General features: G+C 44.8%; 1 protein-coding gene across 3 annotated transcripts in view; it reads right to left on the bottom strand.

Moving 5' to 3' along the window:
- Positions 1-2004: 2004 nt before the first annotated feature.
- The window catches only part of GPD1L (glycerol-3-phosphate dehydrogenase 1 like), a 58918-nt gene continuing 44503 nt past the window's right edge, over positions 2005-16419 (bottom strand). The window contains exons 6-9 of one of the 3 annotated variants that reach the window (XM_068558345.1): positions 12033-12266; positions 11685-11791; positions 9573-9725; positions 2005-4828 (exon numbers count right to left, since the gene is read on the bottom strand). In XM_068558345.1, coding sequence (XP_068414446.1) covers positions 9608-9725; positions 11685-11791; positions 12033-12266 — 459 coding nt within the window. In that variant the 3' untranslated portion in view covers positions 2005-4828; positions 9573-9607. Of the gene's footprint in view, positions 4829-8971; positions 8987-9572; positions 9726-11684; positions 11792-12032; positions 12267-16419 lie in introns of those variants that run through there. The other 2 variants (XM_068558346.1, XM_068558349.1) reach the window with 2 other exon arrangements.

A 16419-nucleotide genomic window follows, 5' to 3' on the forward strand; every position in this document is an offset into this window, starting at 1 on the left:
TCCACACAGTCATGTAGGAATCCAGGCTTTAAGAGCCAACATACAGTTTCCAGGTCATCCTGGAAATTGGTATCTAGTCAGCACGCAGGAAAAGAGTAAAGACTCAAACAGAATCGTAACCCCAGGAAGTGGCATTTTTTTCTTCCCTATGTCATTGGACAGAATTCAGTCACCTAACTGCAGGGGAGGCTGGGAAATGTAGTTTGTGCATCTCAGAAAAAATTTTATAATTTAGTTAATATATATCCTTGTCTCTGCCATAAGCAGCTATAAATCTTTCTCCTTTTATATGTTAAGATTTCCTGCTTTTCACTGACCTTCACAGTAATCCTTTGAGCTAGACTGCATGGATATTATTCCTGCTTAAACAATGGGGAAAATGCACTTCAAAGAGGACTTGGCTGACTTGACGAAATGGATACTAAGACAATGAAGCATGATCTCGAACCCAAGCCTTGCCACAGTGTTACACCTCCCACCCAAACGAAAGGGGATGCAGCTTGCTTCAGTACTCATCCAAACCAAAGGGGACGCAGCTTGCTTCAGTACTCATCCTAACCAAAGGGGACGCAGCTTGCTTCGGTACTCAAATCAATCACACCTTCAGTAAATTAGTAGATTATGCTTATAGCTTTCTCATACAACTTATTTCCTCAAAATAAAAAAGAAAGAAAAGGTTCACCATCAACTTAAGTTTACAAGTAGTCATAAAAAGTTATAAAGATTATGTGGTAAAATTTTAATGGAAATATATTTGGGAGAATAACAAAATTGATCACATACAATAAATTCTGGACAAATTTCAGACTTTATTTTTTCAAAAATTGCCTCTCCTTCTTCTTTCTTCTGGAACTTCTCTCAGATGTATGTTGACTCTTATCCTATCCTCTACTTACTTTTTAAATTCTGAGACATTTTCTCTGCTACTTTCTGTTAATATCTTCATATATATTTTCCAGTTTGCTAATTCCATCTACAGCTCTGTCAAATCTACTCTTTAATCTGTCCAAAGACATAATGTAAATTATATTCATTTCAAGATGTTCTAATAGGTTTGTTTTCAAGTCTCCTTGGTTGTTCCTTCACCCCCAACAGTCATTTGACCTTAATACTTTAATCCTCCTTTTATGTCTCTATTTTTAAAATTACCCTTCAAAGCACCTCTCATTTTGCTCAATTAAATATCTAGGCATCTAATTCTTCTGTTTCCAAAAAGCTGTTGACTTTCACTCATAATGAACTATTTTGCAATTATTTTATAATTTTAAAAGTGCATATTCAGTGGGAATATTTGTAGGAAGTGCATACTTATGGGAAGCCTGTGCAGCCTGGATCCAGAGTGATTTCTGCAGGTGTTTTTGTTTTTGCTTCTGTCAGTTACCTACCGGCATTACTGGCCCAAGTTCTGACGTTTATGCTAACTTTGGCTTGTGGTTCCTGGATATAAAAATTCAAACCCAAAGCCTGTTTGTGGTGCTGGCATGATCACAGGTTTTCAGCAGAGACCTTTTTCTCTACCTGGAGTCCAACCTTCTTGCTTCTGCCCATATGTGTTTTCTTAGCCCATTTTCTTCCCAACAGTGTAGCCCTCGGAGGTTCTAGCATAAGCTTTACAGCCCAAACCCCTAGGTGATAATGGAGAGCACTCCCACACCCTCCCCTGAAGCCACAGAGCCACCTCAAAGCCTTACTGCTCTGGCCATCAGCCCCCATTTGTTTCAGGCTCTTGGGGATTTCTCTCAAGGTCCACTGGATGGCTGCAACTGGAAGGCCTCCATCCTACACTTACAATTATATAAAAAGATCAGCAAGCAATGGAAAGGAACACAGACAAATGGAAGCAGATGTGTTTGAGGAGTGCATTAGAGATAAAGCCTTTCTTTTAAAATTTGCCTTTTTATTGTTGTCAATGCAACACAATTCAGGGAGAAAAAAAAAAGAGCTTCTTAAACAAATAAAACTATTAAATAAGCTGATTTTAAAAAATAGGATCAGTAGCACAGGTTTGGGGGATTAAATGTTTATTAAATCAAGCTTTTAAATTATATCCACCTACAGTCTGTAAACAAATATAGTACATGTGTAGGTAAAAGGCTCAGATTAGAGCTAGTGGAAAAACTGAAGATTCCTTTGTACAGTGGCACCTCACTACTCCCTGGGCCGATACCATGGGGCCAATGTTATAGCTAAGAGTTAAATGAAAAACCAGAAGGAGTTTAACTCAATTCCACCTGCTAGGATGGGTTTCAAGACAGATATTTATTCCACATTATAGTAGGTTGGATTATACAAGGCAACAGCGTAGTTTTTACATTCAGAGATTTGGCTGAAACAGTATAAATTAAGCTTCTCTTCTAGATGTCTCCCTCCCCTATTACCATAATTAGTAAGAAAGGTGAATTAAAATAAATGATGGACCACAGGTGGTTATAAAAATAGATAACTCGTAGAGTAATAAATATCTACAGTTAGCAAAGCACAAACTTATATAAAATTTACCTTTTTCCATATGTGCAGAATATTATAATTATGTTCAAGAGGTACAGTCAGAAGACCTCAGAGTGGTAAGAGGGCATTTATAAAGAAAAAACACTCAAGTACAAAACCCAGAGTAGGAAGCTGAATGCAGATGAGAATATACAAAAGACAAAATCCGAATTCCTCACATCTGATGATCCTACTTGACAGACACCACAATTAGCTTACAGCCCTTTATGTATCTTAAAAAGCAACACTTTGTTACCTATGTACAAACTTTTCAAAATATTATGAGACAAGCAAAAATGGATTGACTTAACAGTGGCCCTAAAATCAATGAAACTTGTAGCATTTTGTGTGCTTTCATATACTTCTGTGTATAGGAGTTTTTAAAATTCCCACAAAATCTGTTCTATAATCATTTTGGGTATAGAAGGGAAAAAGTCCCAAGCTGGAAAATAAAAAAGGTCAAAATCTCAAAGTGACTGAAAATCCATGAATATGTAAGACATTCATACATTCCCTTAAACACTTATCAAGTACTATGTAAGGTAACTGCAATGCTATCCTGAAACCAATCACATTTACAAAGATACAGTAATTCCCATTCTAATTCTATAATTAAAAGCACTTAGTCCACACAATGTGCGTTTCAGCGAGGTTGACATCCACTTGGCTGTACCTCATAGTGTCGCCTTAAAGCTATGTCAAAGATCTATGGCAGACCTGAACTGTAAAGGTTCAGAATGAACAACACCACAGGTAGTCATTCATCCTCATTTCTTGCAGAGAGTGAAGGGTATACTTGAGCTGTCCTAAGGTCACCTCAGCCTGGAAACTTTGGCAAGTTTCCTTGCCAAAAAAACCCCACAAAAAACCTCCATAATCTGTCTGGGACTTGCTGGGTTAAATAAACAGGTTCCACTAACACACATTCTACCCCTTCAGGAGAGGTGTACAGGTGCAGCTTTTCCCAAACTCACTGGACCTTGCCAGGGAACACCGGAACCAGCACTGGATCCCGGGACACTCGTTTCCTATGGAACATGATTTGAGAAATGCCAATCTAAAATAAATTTTCTACAGTAGTGGTTCTCAAACAGTAGCGAGCATTGAAACACATGGAAGACATGTCAAAGCAGAGACACAATACCCCCACTTCAGAGGTCTGGGGTGGGACCCGGGAACCTGCATTTCTAAGAGACTCCAAGTGAAGCTGATGGAGTGAGGGCCACACTGGGTGATATCCTTCTAGACAAGGACCCACGCAAGCCTTAGCTGCAGGAAGCCCGCCGACAGCCTCAAGAAAGGCTGCAAATGGTATTTGCTGCAACCAATTAGCAGGAGTTCAAACCAGCTCAGTGATGTCTGAGAGCCTCTGGCTGTGCCCCTACTCACCGGGCGACAGGGCACAGTGACTGCACCTTAAAAGAGGAATAACAGCAGCCCCCTTTCAGGGGATCTGTGAGGCTTAAAGGAAATATTTGCACAAAAGTACGACCTGACAAAAAGCATCATACAAGTGTCATTAATCAGAAGAATGTGTCAGTCACAGCAGAAAAATCCCAGATGAGTTTTCTGTCTTCTGCCACTGCTGAGCCTTTATGAAAGCACATTCTGGTAGCTAATGAAGAGAAAAGAGGCTAAAAATGCAGAAAACTGCAGTGAGAGGAAAATCTATGAGTGGATTACCTAATTAAAAATAAGTAATTGTTAAAAAAAAAAGATCAACCTACAATCGAAGTAGTTCATTATGTTGGCTTTGAGATAGTGTTTAAAAGTTACAGTATGTTGATCTTTGAACTCACTCACTCATCCACTTTACCATGTTAATGTTGGTTAAATTTTAACCTCAAGAGAATGAGAGAAAAAAAAATTCCTTCACTGGAATACATAGGAATTAGATCCAAAACTTTTAGCTGCGATAGTTCCAATCTGATAAACTACCACAGTGGGAAAATTTCAAAAGTGATTTTTAAAAAGGGCCTTTAATTTTGGTTCATAGAAACATCCACAGAATGAAAAAGGAACACACACTCACACGTTCATATATATGTGTCTAGATGTTGCCCAGTAACACCTTAGCTAATGAACTTCATTTCGCAATTCAAAAATGAACCTGTAAAAATTCATACACATCCATGATGGAATTACGGTCAAGCAAACATCTTGTTGCCAAGTCCCGGTTTCCATCTGAATCCAAATGACTGATTGGAAAGGCAGGCCTTTCCCTGACAGGTGGCAAGATTCACTTTATGTATGCTCTGGATGGCTCTGGAGACAAGACAACATCTCTTGAACGGGCCTGCCTTCGTAGCAGATCTGGTACACCGCAGTGAACAACGGAAACCTGGTCGAGGGGACAGGAAAAGACAAGTTAAGCCGTCTGGTCTACCTCACAGAACCGACTAGTCTTTCTCTCCCGCCTAACGGACTGCAGGCTAGCATATGCTAGTATTGGAAAACAAAGCGACCGCCTTCACATCCCTCCATTATTTGGTCTGCAGAGAGCCTCTGCACGGTGGCTGTAAGAACTTGGTATAACCTAAACCATCCCCTGCCTCGTTGTTTGGAGTGCGCTGTCTACACTCACATCCCAGGGTAGTCTTTACAGGGTGATCTGTGGTCAATGACATCAAGAGTTGTGGCTCAGGCTCTTGGCCAAATCTAGAATGAATCCAAGTTTTTGTCACTATTTTAAAAGGTTGGAGAATAAATTTTAAATCACAGGGAGGTACTTCTCTTGCTGCTCCAAAATGAATCATCCAAGAATGAAGATGAGGCAGCCCACACAGCACCATAAATAATGCAGGCCTGGAACATTCTCAAAAGAATCAACGTGGGGACCCACAATTAGCGAAGTGCTGATCTCATGTTGGAAGTGGGGTTTATTCTGCCTTTTCTTCCAAGATGCGAGCACAGGTATAAATGAAAGTTTGAAATGGATGAGGGCACGAAGGAGTGGGCTAATAATCCACTGTAAGAAAAGATAACGTTATCCCAGGGTACTGCTGGCTCAGCAAGTTATTATTTATTTATTTTTTATGGCAAAAATCACTAAGGAAATAACTTTATAATTTCAATCAGGCTTTTAAACACACACACATACACACACAGCCTAAAGTGAGCTTGAAAGAATCCCAGGAATCTTAAAATCCATTCTGAAAATTATCTAGTTAAGCATCCTATAATGACAGTGTAATTTAAGAACAGCAAACAGTGCTGATTAGTTATATGTCTTTACGACAGTCTGTCACTGTGGGTTTTTTAAGGTTCAGAATGTTCTGGGGGTTTTTTGGAGTCAGGTAGAGAATCAAATCTGACTCCACAGCCTATTAACTTTGGGCAAGTTTCACAAGCCCTCTGACCCTGTTGCTCATCTGCAAAATGGGGCTGGACACTCAAGATTATTGTAGTAACTGACTTACGTGTAAGGTGGACAGTATGACACTTGACATACGGTGGATGTGCAATAAATAAACAGCTTATAAATGCAGCCACAGGGTGGCCACTGGGTTCCAGACTGTTCGAGAGGACAGGGCCCAAGCCTAGTTTGTTCACCTCCGCATCAGCACAGCCTGGCCCAGTGCAGGCAAGGGGCAGGTGCTCAGTGAGTATTTGTTGAATAAATTCTTGTAAATGGGAGTTAGAGCCTGGAGATTTCAACCCTTTCCATGGCTTAGTTTTCCTCTTCCTAAGATGAGAACAACTTGTATGTCCCTCAAGCAGGGTGGCAGGTTGTAAGTGGCCAACTGAAACCATTCCCAACCCCCTTCTCTCCTTATCGAGATTGGAAATAGCCTAAGGCTCACTTTCTCAGCCTTTCTTTCACCTAGAATTGGCCCAGTAAGTAATTTCTAGCCAGCAAGACACAATACATCTGGGAGAGTTTCTGGGGAAGATCTTTCTCTCCTTGAGAGGCACTGGAGGAAAAATCTGTTACCCAGACTGCCCTTGCTCCCTGCCCCTGAGTGCAGTTGTGTATGTGATGCTTGGAGCTGCTGGCGCCATCTTGAGGCTTTGAGGGAAGGTTAACAAGATCACTAAGATTCTAATCCAGAGGCACTGAGCCAACACCAATAATGTCCACCTCCAGATTCTCTGTTACATGAGAAAAATAACCCGACTCTTCAAGGCATTTTAACTAGGCACTGCTCTTAAAGCCAAGAGCAATTTTCATGACCAGCCATTTCCAAAATGTGTTCTGTAGATGAGGTGTTAACAAGTGATACAGAGGCAGGGAGAGGGGGGATTTCTATCAATAAGTAATTTATTTAACCCTCACAACTGCCCTATGAGGTAGATAATATTATCTCTACTCTATAGATGAGGAAACTGAGGCACAGTTTCTGACTTTGTAGCCAACACTCAACCACTAGGTTATAATGCCCGTCTAAATGCTATTTTCTAAATTTTAAAATGCTACAAAGCCAATTAGATCAGTTTGGGGAACTCTCTAAAGAAGGTGAGAAGTGAAAGGAGGACAAGGAAACCATAAACAGAATGAAAAGACAACCTAGTGGATGGGAGAAGATATTTGCAAATGATATGACCAATAAGGGGTTAATATCCAACATGTATAAACAGCTCATACAACTCAACAACAAGAAAACAAACAACCCGATTAAAAAGAGGGCAGAAGAAGTGAATATACATTTTTCCAAAGAGGAGATGCAGATGGCCAACAAGCACATGAAAAGATGCTCAATCATCAGGGAAATGCAAATCAAAACCACCGTGAGATATCACTTCACACCTGTCAGAATGGCCATCATCAAAAGGAACACAAATAACAAATGTTGGCCAGGACGTGGAAAAAATTTACAGTCCTATAGGTGGGAATGTAAATTGGTGGAGACACTGTGGAAAACAGTATGGAGGTTTCCCAAAACACTAAAAACAGAACTACCATACGACCCAGCAATCCCACTACTGGGCATATATCTGAAAAAAACAAAAGCACTAATTTGAAAAGATACATGCACCCCAATATTCATAGCAGCATTATTTACAATTGCCAAGATATGGAAGCAACCTAAATGGTCATCAACAGATGAATGGATAAAGAAGATGTGGTATATATAAACAATGGACTACTACTCAACCATAAAAAAGAATGAAATGTTGCCATTTGCAGCAAATGGACTCGGAGGGTATTATGCTAAGTGAAATAAGTCAGAGAAAGACAAATACTGTACCATATCACTTATATGTGGAATCTAAAAAATACAACAAACAAGTGAATATAACAAAGAAAGAAGCAGACTCACAGATACAGGGAACAAACTAGTGGTTACCAGCGAGGACGAGGAGAGGGAAGGGGGGAGGGGCAATACAGGAGTGGGAGAACAGGAGGTACAAACTATTATGTATAAAATAAGCTACATGCATATATTTTATAACATGAGGAATATAACCAATATTTTATAATAACTGTAAATGGAGTATAACCTTTAAAAATTGTGATTCACTATATTGTACACCTGTAGCATATAATATTGCACAGCAAAAATACTTCCCAAAAAATAAATATTTTTTTTCAAAAAGTGAAAGGACAAAAGATAATATTTTATTAAAAAATGGGCATAAACCAAATAAATCAGCTATCCTACTAATGGATACTGAGGGCTTAGATGTGTCAGGCCTCAATCATGAGCCGGGATGTGCAGTATTATAAATGAGGCCCCAGCCCTCAAGGAGCTTACAACACTGTTATGGGCTGATTGTACTCCTCCCCCAAATTCACCCAATGCCCCAGCCCCTCAGAATGACTATATTTGGAGACAGGGCACTGAAGGAGGTAATTAAGCGAAAACGGTTCATTAAGATGGACCATGGGACTTTCCCAGCAGTCCAGTAGTTAAGACTCTGCCTTCCAATGCAGGAGGCTCGGGTTCGATCCCTGGTCAGGGAACTAAGATACCGCACGCCGGGTGGTGTGGCCAAAAAAAAAAAGATGGGCCCTAAACCAATAGGGCTGCAGTCCTCATAAGAAAAGGAGACTAGGACTCAGACGTACACAGAGGGGGGACCACGAGAAGACGCGGGGAGAAGAGGCTTCAGAGAGGTCAACCCTGCCGACACCTTTGATTTCTGTCCTCTATAACTGTGAGAAACAAATTTCTGTTGTGTGAGCCACTCTGTCTGTGGCATTTTGCTGTGGCAGCACAAGCAGACTAATACAAACACCTGATACTTACACATGGTCATAAAGACACAGGCACAAGGACGTTAAATAAAGCAAATTTCACAACAACAGAAAAACCCCAACAATGTCTATTAATGTCTTAACATCTATCAAGAGAAGATTGGTTAATAAATAAACTGAGGTTCTCCCACACCATGGAATGTTCTGCAGCCATTAAATGAGACCTCTAGGTGCAGATGTGGAATGATTTTCAAAATATATCCTAGGGGACTTCCCTGGCGGTCCAGTGGTTAAGACTCCACACTTCCAATGTAGGGGGCACAGGTTCGATCCGAGGTTGGGGAACTGAGATCCCACATGCTGCATGGCGAAGCCAAAAAAAAAAAAAAAAAAAAAATTCTGAAGTGATGAAAAGGGACAAAGCAGACTGGAGTTCGTTACCCATCACACAAACAAAAGGGCCATGTGGAAAGTTCACTGAACCCTGAGAAATCCACCTCCATCTGGGGTAGGGATCAGGACCCACTTTAACCTGTGTGCCTTTTTGTAGGACTTTAATTTTTTTTTCTTCCAAAAGCATGTGCCCCCCGCTCCCAAATTTGAAAAATAGAAGTAAAATTGTAAGTTTATGCAATAAGTCCATAGCACATTAGCAGCAATAGTGTCTAAACCAGGGGTTGGCAAACCATGGCCTGAGAAGCAAGTCTGGCCTGTGACTTGTTTCTGTGCCGCCTGTAGGCTAAGAATCATTTTTACCTTTTTAAAGAGCTATGAACAGAAACAAAGACTATAGGGCAGAGTCCTGTATGTGGTCTACAAAGATGAAATCTTTGTTATGTGATTCTTTACAGAGAAAGTTTGCCGACTGCTGCTCTAAACAGTAAGTTCAAAGCAGGGAAAATGATTTGTATCTGGAGGATACGAAAGAGGTTCTCTGAGGACAGACCTGGCTTGCCTTGTGGGCGGTGATGGTTGCGATGCTCATAAGGGGGTGTCCAGGCAGGCCAAACCACAGGACAGATGCACACAGGAGTCTGAGAAGGAGGCGGCTGGGGCCAAGGGAGGTCCGCTTCCACTAACGCAGGGGTCACAGGACACACTGTTAGAAACAAAGTTGGTACTCAACTGAGATGCCAACCTAAGGCCTGTGGACCTCCTTCTCTAAGAGCAGGAGGCCTCTGAGTTAGAGGTGACCACAGCAGTCATCTGGTCTACCACTTTGACTTTGTGGATAAACAGCACAGAGTAGCTAAAAACATGACCTTCCCAAGACCACACAGCTAATGAGACACAAGGCCACTGGCCTCCTGCTCAGCGCTCTTTCTATAGCAGGGAAGGGAGAAGGAAATGGAGGAAGACCAGCATGGTGATGGCTGGAATGGAAAAGAAAGAAATCCAGGTAAGCGGCGGTGCGAAGGGAGAATAGCAGGACTTGGCTCTACTTGTGCCACTGGGGACAGGCGCAGTGGGGGATGGGCCCATGGGACTCGACACGAGGCCTGGGAGAAGGGCAGGTGCCCCTCAATCCAGCAGTGACCTCACTAAGCACAGGGATGGCTGGGTCAATTTCTAATCAGAAGAAAATGGGACATGACTGTGGAGAGGCGGGTTTCTCCTGTTTGCTTACACTTGCTTTTAAACAGGCAGGTACTGATCCCAGAACACCTGTTCCAGCCTGTATCCTCCAGTAGTTAGACAACACACAGACTCACACCAGCCAATGTGTCAACTCATAGAATCCTATCAAAGGGCAGGACCCTATCCTATCTGTGTACTACTGTGGGATCCTAGGACTCTATCTTGGTTGCACACAGATGCCACTTTAAAACTGTGATTGGGAGAGACTCACCATCATCAAACACCCAGGTATTTTTTTAAGACTTAAAACAAAATTTCCTGATAAAGACTTAATGGTCATTAAAGTAGCCCCAATCACACGCAAACCCATCAGTGTCTGCTGTTAAATAGGTAAGGAAAACCATGCATGTCATGGGTATTTTCCTTTTAATCATGATTAAAAGGTAGTTCTCCTCCTCCAAGGCTTGTTTATGACTCCCCCCTCTGCCCGGCTGGCATTGAAAGCCGTTTCAAAAAAAATCAAATGCAAATCAAGGAAGGAAGACAAATGTTCTGTTGTCCCTCATTTCTAACTTCCAATAGGGAACTGGACGGCTGAACAAGGGGGAGAGCTGGATGCAGGCGGCGGGGTCAAGATTCAGGTGCTTGGGACCAGCAGCATCTAGACTGACCTGTAGAGGGTAAGGGACCTGATAGCAGACCCGTGACCCACCTCCCGGTGCAGAGAAGTGCACGCTGGGGACCAGCTCCCTACCCTCCCAGGCACCCACCTCTCCAGACTATTACAGGAGAGTTAAGGACGCCCAGGATGTGGCACACAAGCATTTACTGGGTGGTGTGGTGGCATCGTGATTACGGAGACAGGCTTAGCAAATCAACAAGAGGAGGGGCTGGGGCAGCCTCAGACACTGGGCAGCTTCTGTGGGACTACCGGGATTCCTCCCTCCATCCCGCAGCAGAGCAAGCGGATCCAAGCCACCTCTAACACGTGACCCGCCTGGACGGGCAGCGGAGGATGGGTGGGGAGACTACAAGGCTGCTCATCACACCTTAAACGGGGCATCTCCAGTGCTGGAGTCCCGGGGGCAACTTGTCCTTCCTTCTTTTCTGAATTGTTTGATATTTCATTAACAAGGCTATGTTTTTTTATTAAAAGGACAAAGTAATCTTTTTTTTTAATTTAAAATGTATGTCATGTAGCTCTTACCAACACCCTGCAGGACAAGCCAGAATCTCAAACTTCCTATTTTGTACTATGCCCTAGAGCGCTGAGCCTCCCTCCCTCGTTTCGTGTTTTGTGTAAATGCTCATTTTCAGGGCAGGCAGATGTTTCCTGTCACACAAAGGATGGAACTAATCCAGTAACTTTCTGCACACACTCATCAAATGCCTGTGCTCACGCGCTGACCAGGCTGGGGTTCGTGAGCAAGAGGGGAGATGATGGCCGCTCCTCTAGCCTCGTGGACACTGGGACACTTACTTGTCGAGCAGCCCCTTCTGTTTGAGTATGCGGTACACCTCGGCCGAAGTCTGAGGTCCTTGCAGCTTCTGCCCATTCAGCATCTCCTTCTCCAATTCTTCGATGGTCTTAAAAACAAAGGATGAAAACAATCTCCTGTAAAATCTAGAGCATCACTTATTTTAAGAGCAGAGTGGGGGAGGAGAGCTGCAAGCCAAGAAAAGATAACGACATACAAGGCAGAGGGTGTAGGACTGAAGTGCTTTTAAGCAAAGGCAGATGGCGGTTAGTAGGACAAGCCCAGCACACACAGCCTCCACCCCCAGGACAGCGGCTCTCCCCAGCCCGGGATCCCACGCCGGGGGCTACCTTTCCGGTCCTGGCAAAGGCCTCGGCCACCCTGCGGTTCCGGCCCCCATAGCAGGTGGTGATCAGATCAGCCACGCCGCAGCTCTCCAGGAATGTGGCCGTGGACACCTGGCCCTTGCAGAAGATCCTGGCAAAGGCGATCATTTCCATGAGCCCCAGGCGGATGACAGCGGCTTTGGTGTTGTCGCCACAGCGGAGGCCGTCGCAGAACCCGGCTCCCACGGCCACGATGTTCTACAAAGGAGACAAGAAGCCTGGGGATGCCGTCACATGCCCGCTGGGGGAGAGAATGCAGGGAAGGCAGGGACACTGGCTCCCCTCGGTCCCACACGACCCAGGGTTCTTTTTTTTTTTTTTTAACATTTATTTATTTATTTATTTGTGCTGGGTCTTAGTTGCAGCATGCGGGATCTTCATTGCTGCATGCGGGATCTTTTAGTTCCAGCATGCGGGATCTAGTTCCCCGACCAGGGATCGAACCCAGGCCCCCTGCACTGGGAGCTCAGAGTCTTAACCACTGGACCACTAGGGAAGTCCCACGACCTGGGGTTCTGCTTTTGTACCCGTGAGAGAGAGAGAGTAGAAAGAAGGGACCAGGCTCCCATATTCCCACACCTGTGCTCAGAGGGAGGCATCAGCCAGAATGGGAACGGTGGATGGTAGTCTCTGGTCAAATACTGTTAGAACAAACGGCTTTTTTTTTTCTTTTATAGTTGAATAAATCAAATGCTTTATTCAACTATAACATTCACAGAAAAGTAGTCAAATTGTAAGTGCACAGCTTGATGAATTTTCACAAACCAGACACACCTGTGTAACCAGCACCCTGATCAAGGAGTAGAACGTAACCAGTGCCCCAGGAAGCCCCCTCTGACCTTCCCCTGGTCACCCCTGCACCAAAGGTAACCTCTCTCCTGACTTCTAATGGCACAGGTTTACTACTTTCCTTGTCCTTAAACTTTATATGAATAGAATCATACAGGGTGTAATCCTTCGTGTCTATCTTCTCTGTCTCAATTTGACATCACATTTGTGAGCTTCAGCCGTATTTTTACACATAACATTTAGCATTTATTTTCATTGCTACGTTATATTCCATTGTGCAAATATACTGCAATTTATCTGTTCTGTTGATTGGCATTGGGGTAGTTTCCAGTTTGGAGCCATTACAAATGGCTCTGCTGTGACACCTGGTACATGACCTCTGGTGACCGTGAGCAGGCATTTCTGTTGCGAGCGTACCTGGGTCAGAAATGCTGCGTGATGATGAGTGCATACGTGCAGATCAAGTTTCCGCCTTTTGTTTCATTTAATAATCCCTGGGATTTCCCTGGTGGCGCAGTGGTTAAGAATCCACCTGCCAATGCAGGGGACACGGGTTTGATCTCTGGTCTGGGAAGATCCCACATGCCACGGAGCAACTAAACCCGTGCGACACAACTATTGAGCCTGCGCTCTAGAGCCCGCAAGCCACACTACTGAGCCTGCGTGCCACAACTACTGAAGCCCGCGCACCTAGAGCCCGTGACCCGCAACAAGAGAAGCCACTGCAATGAGAAGCCCGCACACTGCAACGAAGACCCAACTCAGCCAAAAATAAGTAAGTAAATAAATTTAATAATCCCTAAATGAGCACTTCTGAAGCGCTGGGTTGTTGCATGGCTCTATGCTGGACACCAGGCAGATCAGACATAGACTTGCCTCTTCAGAAGCTGATAACCTAGTTCGGGGGTCAGCAAATTAGGGTCAAGTGTTATAAGTAACGTTGTACTGGAAACCAGGAACCCCCGTTCAGTTACACACTGTCTGTGGTTGCCTGTGTGCTGTCAACAGATCTGAGTAGTTGTGCAGAGACCTATAAGGTCTGCAAAGCCCACATTTTCTAATGAGCTCTTCTGGAAAAAGTTTGCCACCCCCAACTTAGCAGGAAAATAAAACCTGTGCACAAATCACAATGATGCTCAGCAGAAAGCGATATTCCGTAAGAGGTACTGAAGGTTGGGTCTCATTTCAACCCATGAGTACTGAGCGTGCACTGTGGGAAGCCCCGCTGGACCCTGGAGGGTCTCCTCAGACAAAGATAGAATTAGACATAGGGCTTGTCCTCAAGGAGTTGACAATATCACTGGGAAAAGACATAGAAAAGCACATCAGGAGACAGAAGGACACGATTGTGCGGAGAAGCTTCATTTCAAAGCAGGGAAGCCTGCATGGAGGAAGTGGCATCTGAACTGGGTCTCAAATCCTATGTAAAACCAGACAATCACATATGCCAAGTAATGCCTGAGTGGAGGTGACGGGGGGGTGGCAGTGGGGGGGTGGACTTGTTTGGGACACCAGTCAATCCTCAGGTTCCCAGCTCCCTCTCCAAGAGCACTCAATGCAGGAAAAAATGCAAGTATTCTGCCTCTGTCTAACCACACAAGCATTTTGTCATAATACCTGATGCCTGTATATGGATTTGTGCCTTAAGAGACCTTAAACTATGAAGCCAGTTAGTAACAATGAGAAATAAGCTAAAATAAAATAAGTGCATTTCTTCCTCACTCCCCCTAATTTTTTAAAATTAATTAAAGACAGAACATCTTTTAAAACATTCAGAACTATAAAATCTGAGGGATAAGGTAGAAAATGGAATGACCCGGGGAGGAAAAACATCTTCTCTGGTTGATATGCAGTTTTTTATAAAACAGATCAAACACAGCACTGATGTAGCCAGGCTCACCCTGACAGGATGTGGCCACTTCAGATGAAAAAGTTCCCGTGAGCCCTCTAGAAGCTTCGGTGGGCTTCCAACAGAGCAGGACCCTCTACTGGCTCCCTGGGTGGCGGCAGATGAAGACGGCTGAATGAGGGACCAGAAGGCAGGGGCCCTAAATGAACCTTCCCTTCCTCAGCAATCACATCAGGCCTTACTCTGGTTCTGGCTATTCCTCTGCAAAGGCCAGGATCCACGCAGACCCCGGCTAGTACAGCTGCAGGCAGAGCTGAGGAATACAGCCTCCTGACCCGGGAGCATGTTTTCATAAGGTATCACCTCTGCCTGTACCTGTGAGCTTCTCCAGTCCTTCCCACCACACAGGCAATGCAGACTGTAGCTCTCAGCAGCTCCCTGACGACAACCACCAGCCCCAAGCACCTGCTGCATGTGCACAGGGATGGGGGGAGGGCGATTCCTGGCTGGGCGTGCTTGGCGTCTGGCAGCATCACGTGCAGAGGAGAGGGGAGAGGCAGAGTGAAGGAGCTGGAGAGATGCTGACGGGCGAACTGGGATCCATTCTGTGGCTCTTCCCCAGAGCTGCTGAGTTGGGATGGAACAGCTGGACCTTTTAGATGGGACACTGTGCAGAGACCAGGAGAGAGAACACCCAAGGCTGGGCCCAAACAGGCCCAGTCACCCCTCCTGGCATAGCAGCCAAACTGAGGAAGCGCATAGGGAGATACAAGGGGCACACGCATGACATCCAGAGGGCTTCTGGTTCTCAGTCTGCCTTGTCGCTGTGTGACCTTGGGATAATCACTCCACCTGTCTGAGCCTTCTTGGCCTTGGTTGTTAAATTCAGGGCTTGGATGAGATCTCTCAAGGCTCTTCTGGTGGTGACATTCCTCCAGGGAAGCTGGCTCAGTTGTGGCCTGCCCTGGGACTGCAGACAGTGGGACAGCCCTGGGGCAACAGAGAGACACCTAAAGACGTGCAGAGGGACTGACCACAGAGACCACGAAGCCAACTGTTGGTGAGCCCACCAAATGGTTTTATCGAAGTTACTATGGCAACATGTCAAGGCCTAGCTTCCAAATGGTTAGATTGTGGAAATGGCTCTCTGATGCCTCCTGGGCTGTGTCCCTGTGCCCACCCCCTCCTCCTCACAACGTGACCCACTCTGGAGGTCACTTGACAAACCAATCCCAGCCAACGTCTACAGACTGGATGGGACATAACACGGACTTCCTTTCAACAAGGGGCTCCTACGGATTATTTACGAAGTGCCTACAGTGAGCCCACCAGGCCACTGCACACACAGTCTCATCCGTATTCTCATGGCAACCCCGGCAAGTGTGTGCCTGTCCCCCTGGCTGGCTCACCAAGGGTCAACGGCTTGCCAAGAACGCCCGGCTGGTAAGTGATGCACGTGGGACACGCCCCCGGTGCCTGGCTCCACGGGCCCACTGTTCCCTGTCCCCTGCTGCTTCCATGGTATGGCAAACGTGGCCTGGCCACTCCCACCCCTCTCCGGGTCCAAGAGACCTTCCTGAGACCTCTGCAACCAGATATCAAAGAGCACTGCCTCTTGGGCCTGCATGGAGGCTCAGGAGGCAAAAGCGGGAGGCCTAGGAGGAGAAAAGATTTACGGGAAAGAATAATAAAGATAACAACAAAAGTTAACCT

This window comes from Eschrichtius robustus, chromosome 12 (genome assembly GCF_028021215.1).
Source record: "Eschrichtius robustus isolate mEscRob2 chromosome 12, mEscRob2.pri, whole genome shotgun sequence".
Lineage (NCBI taxonomy): Eukaryota > Metazoa > Chordata > Mammalia > Artiodactyla > Eschrichtiidae > Eschrichtius > Eschrichtius robustus.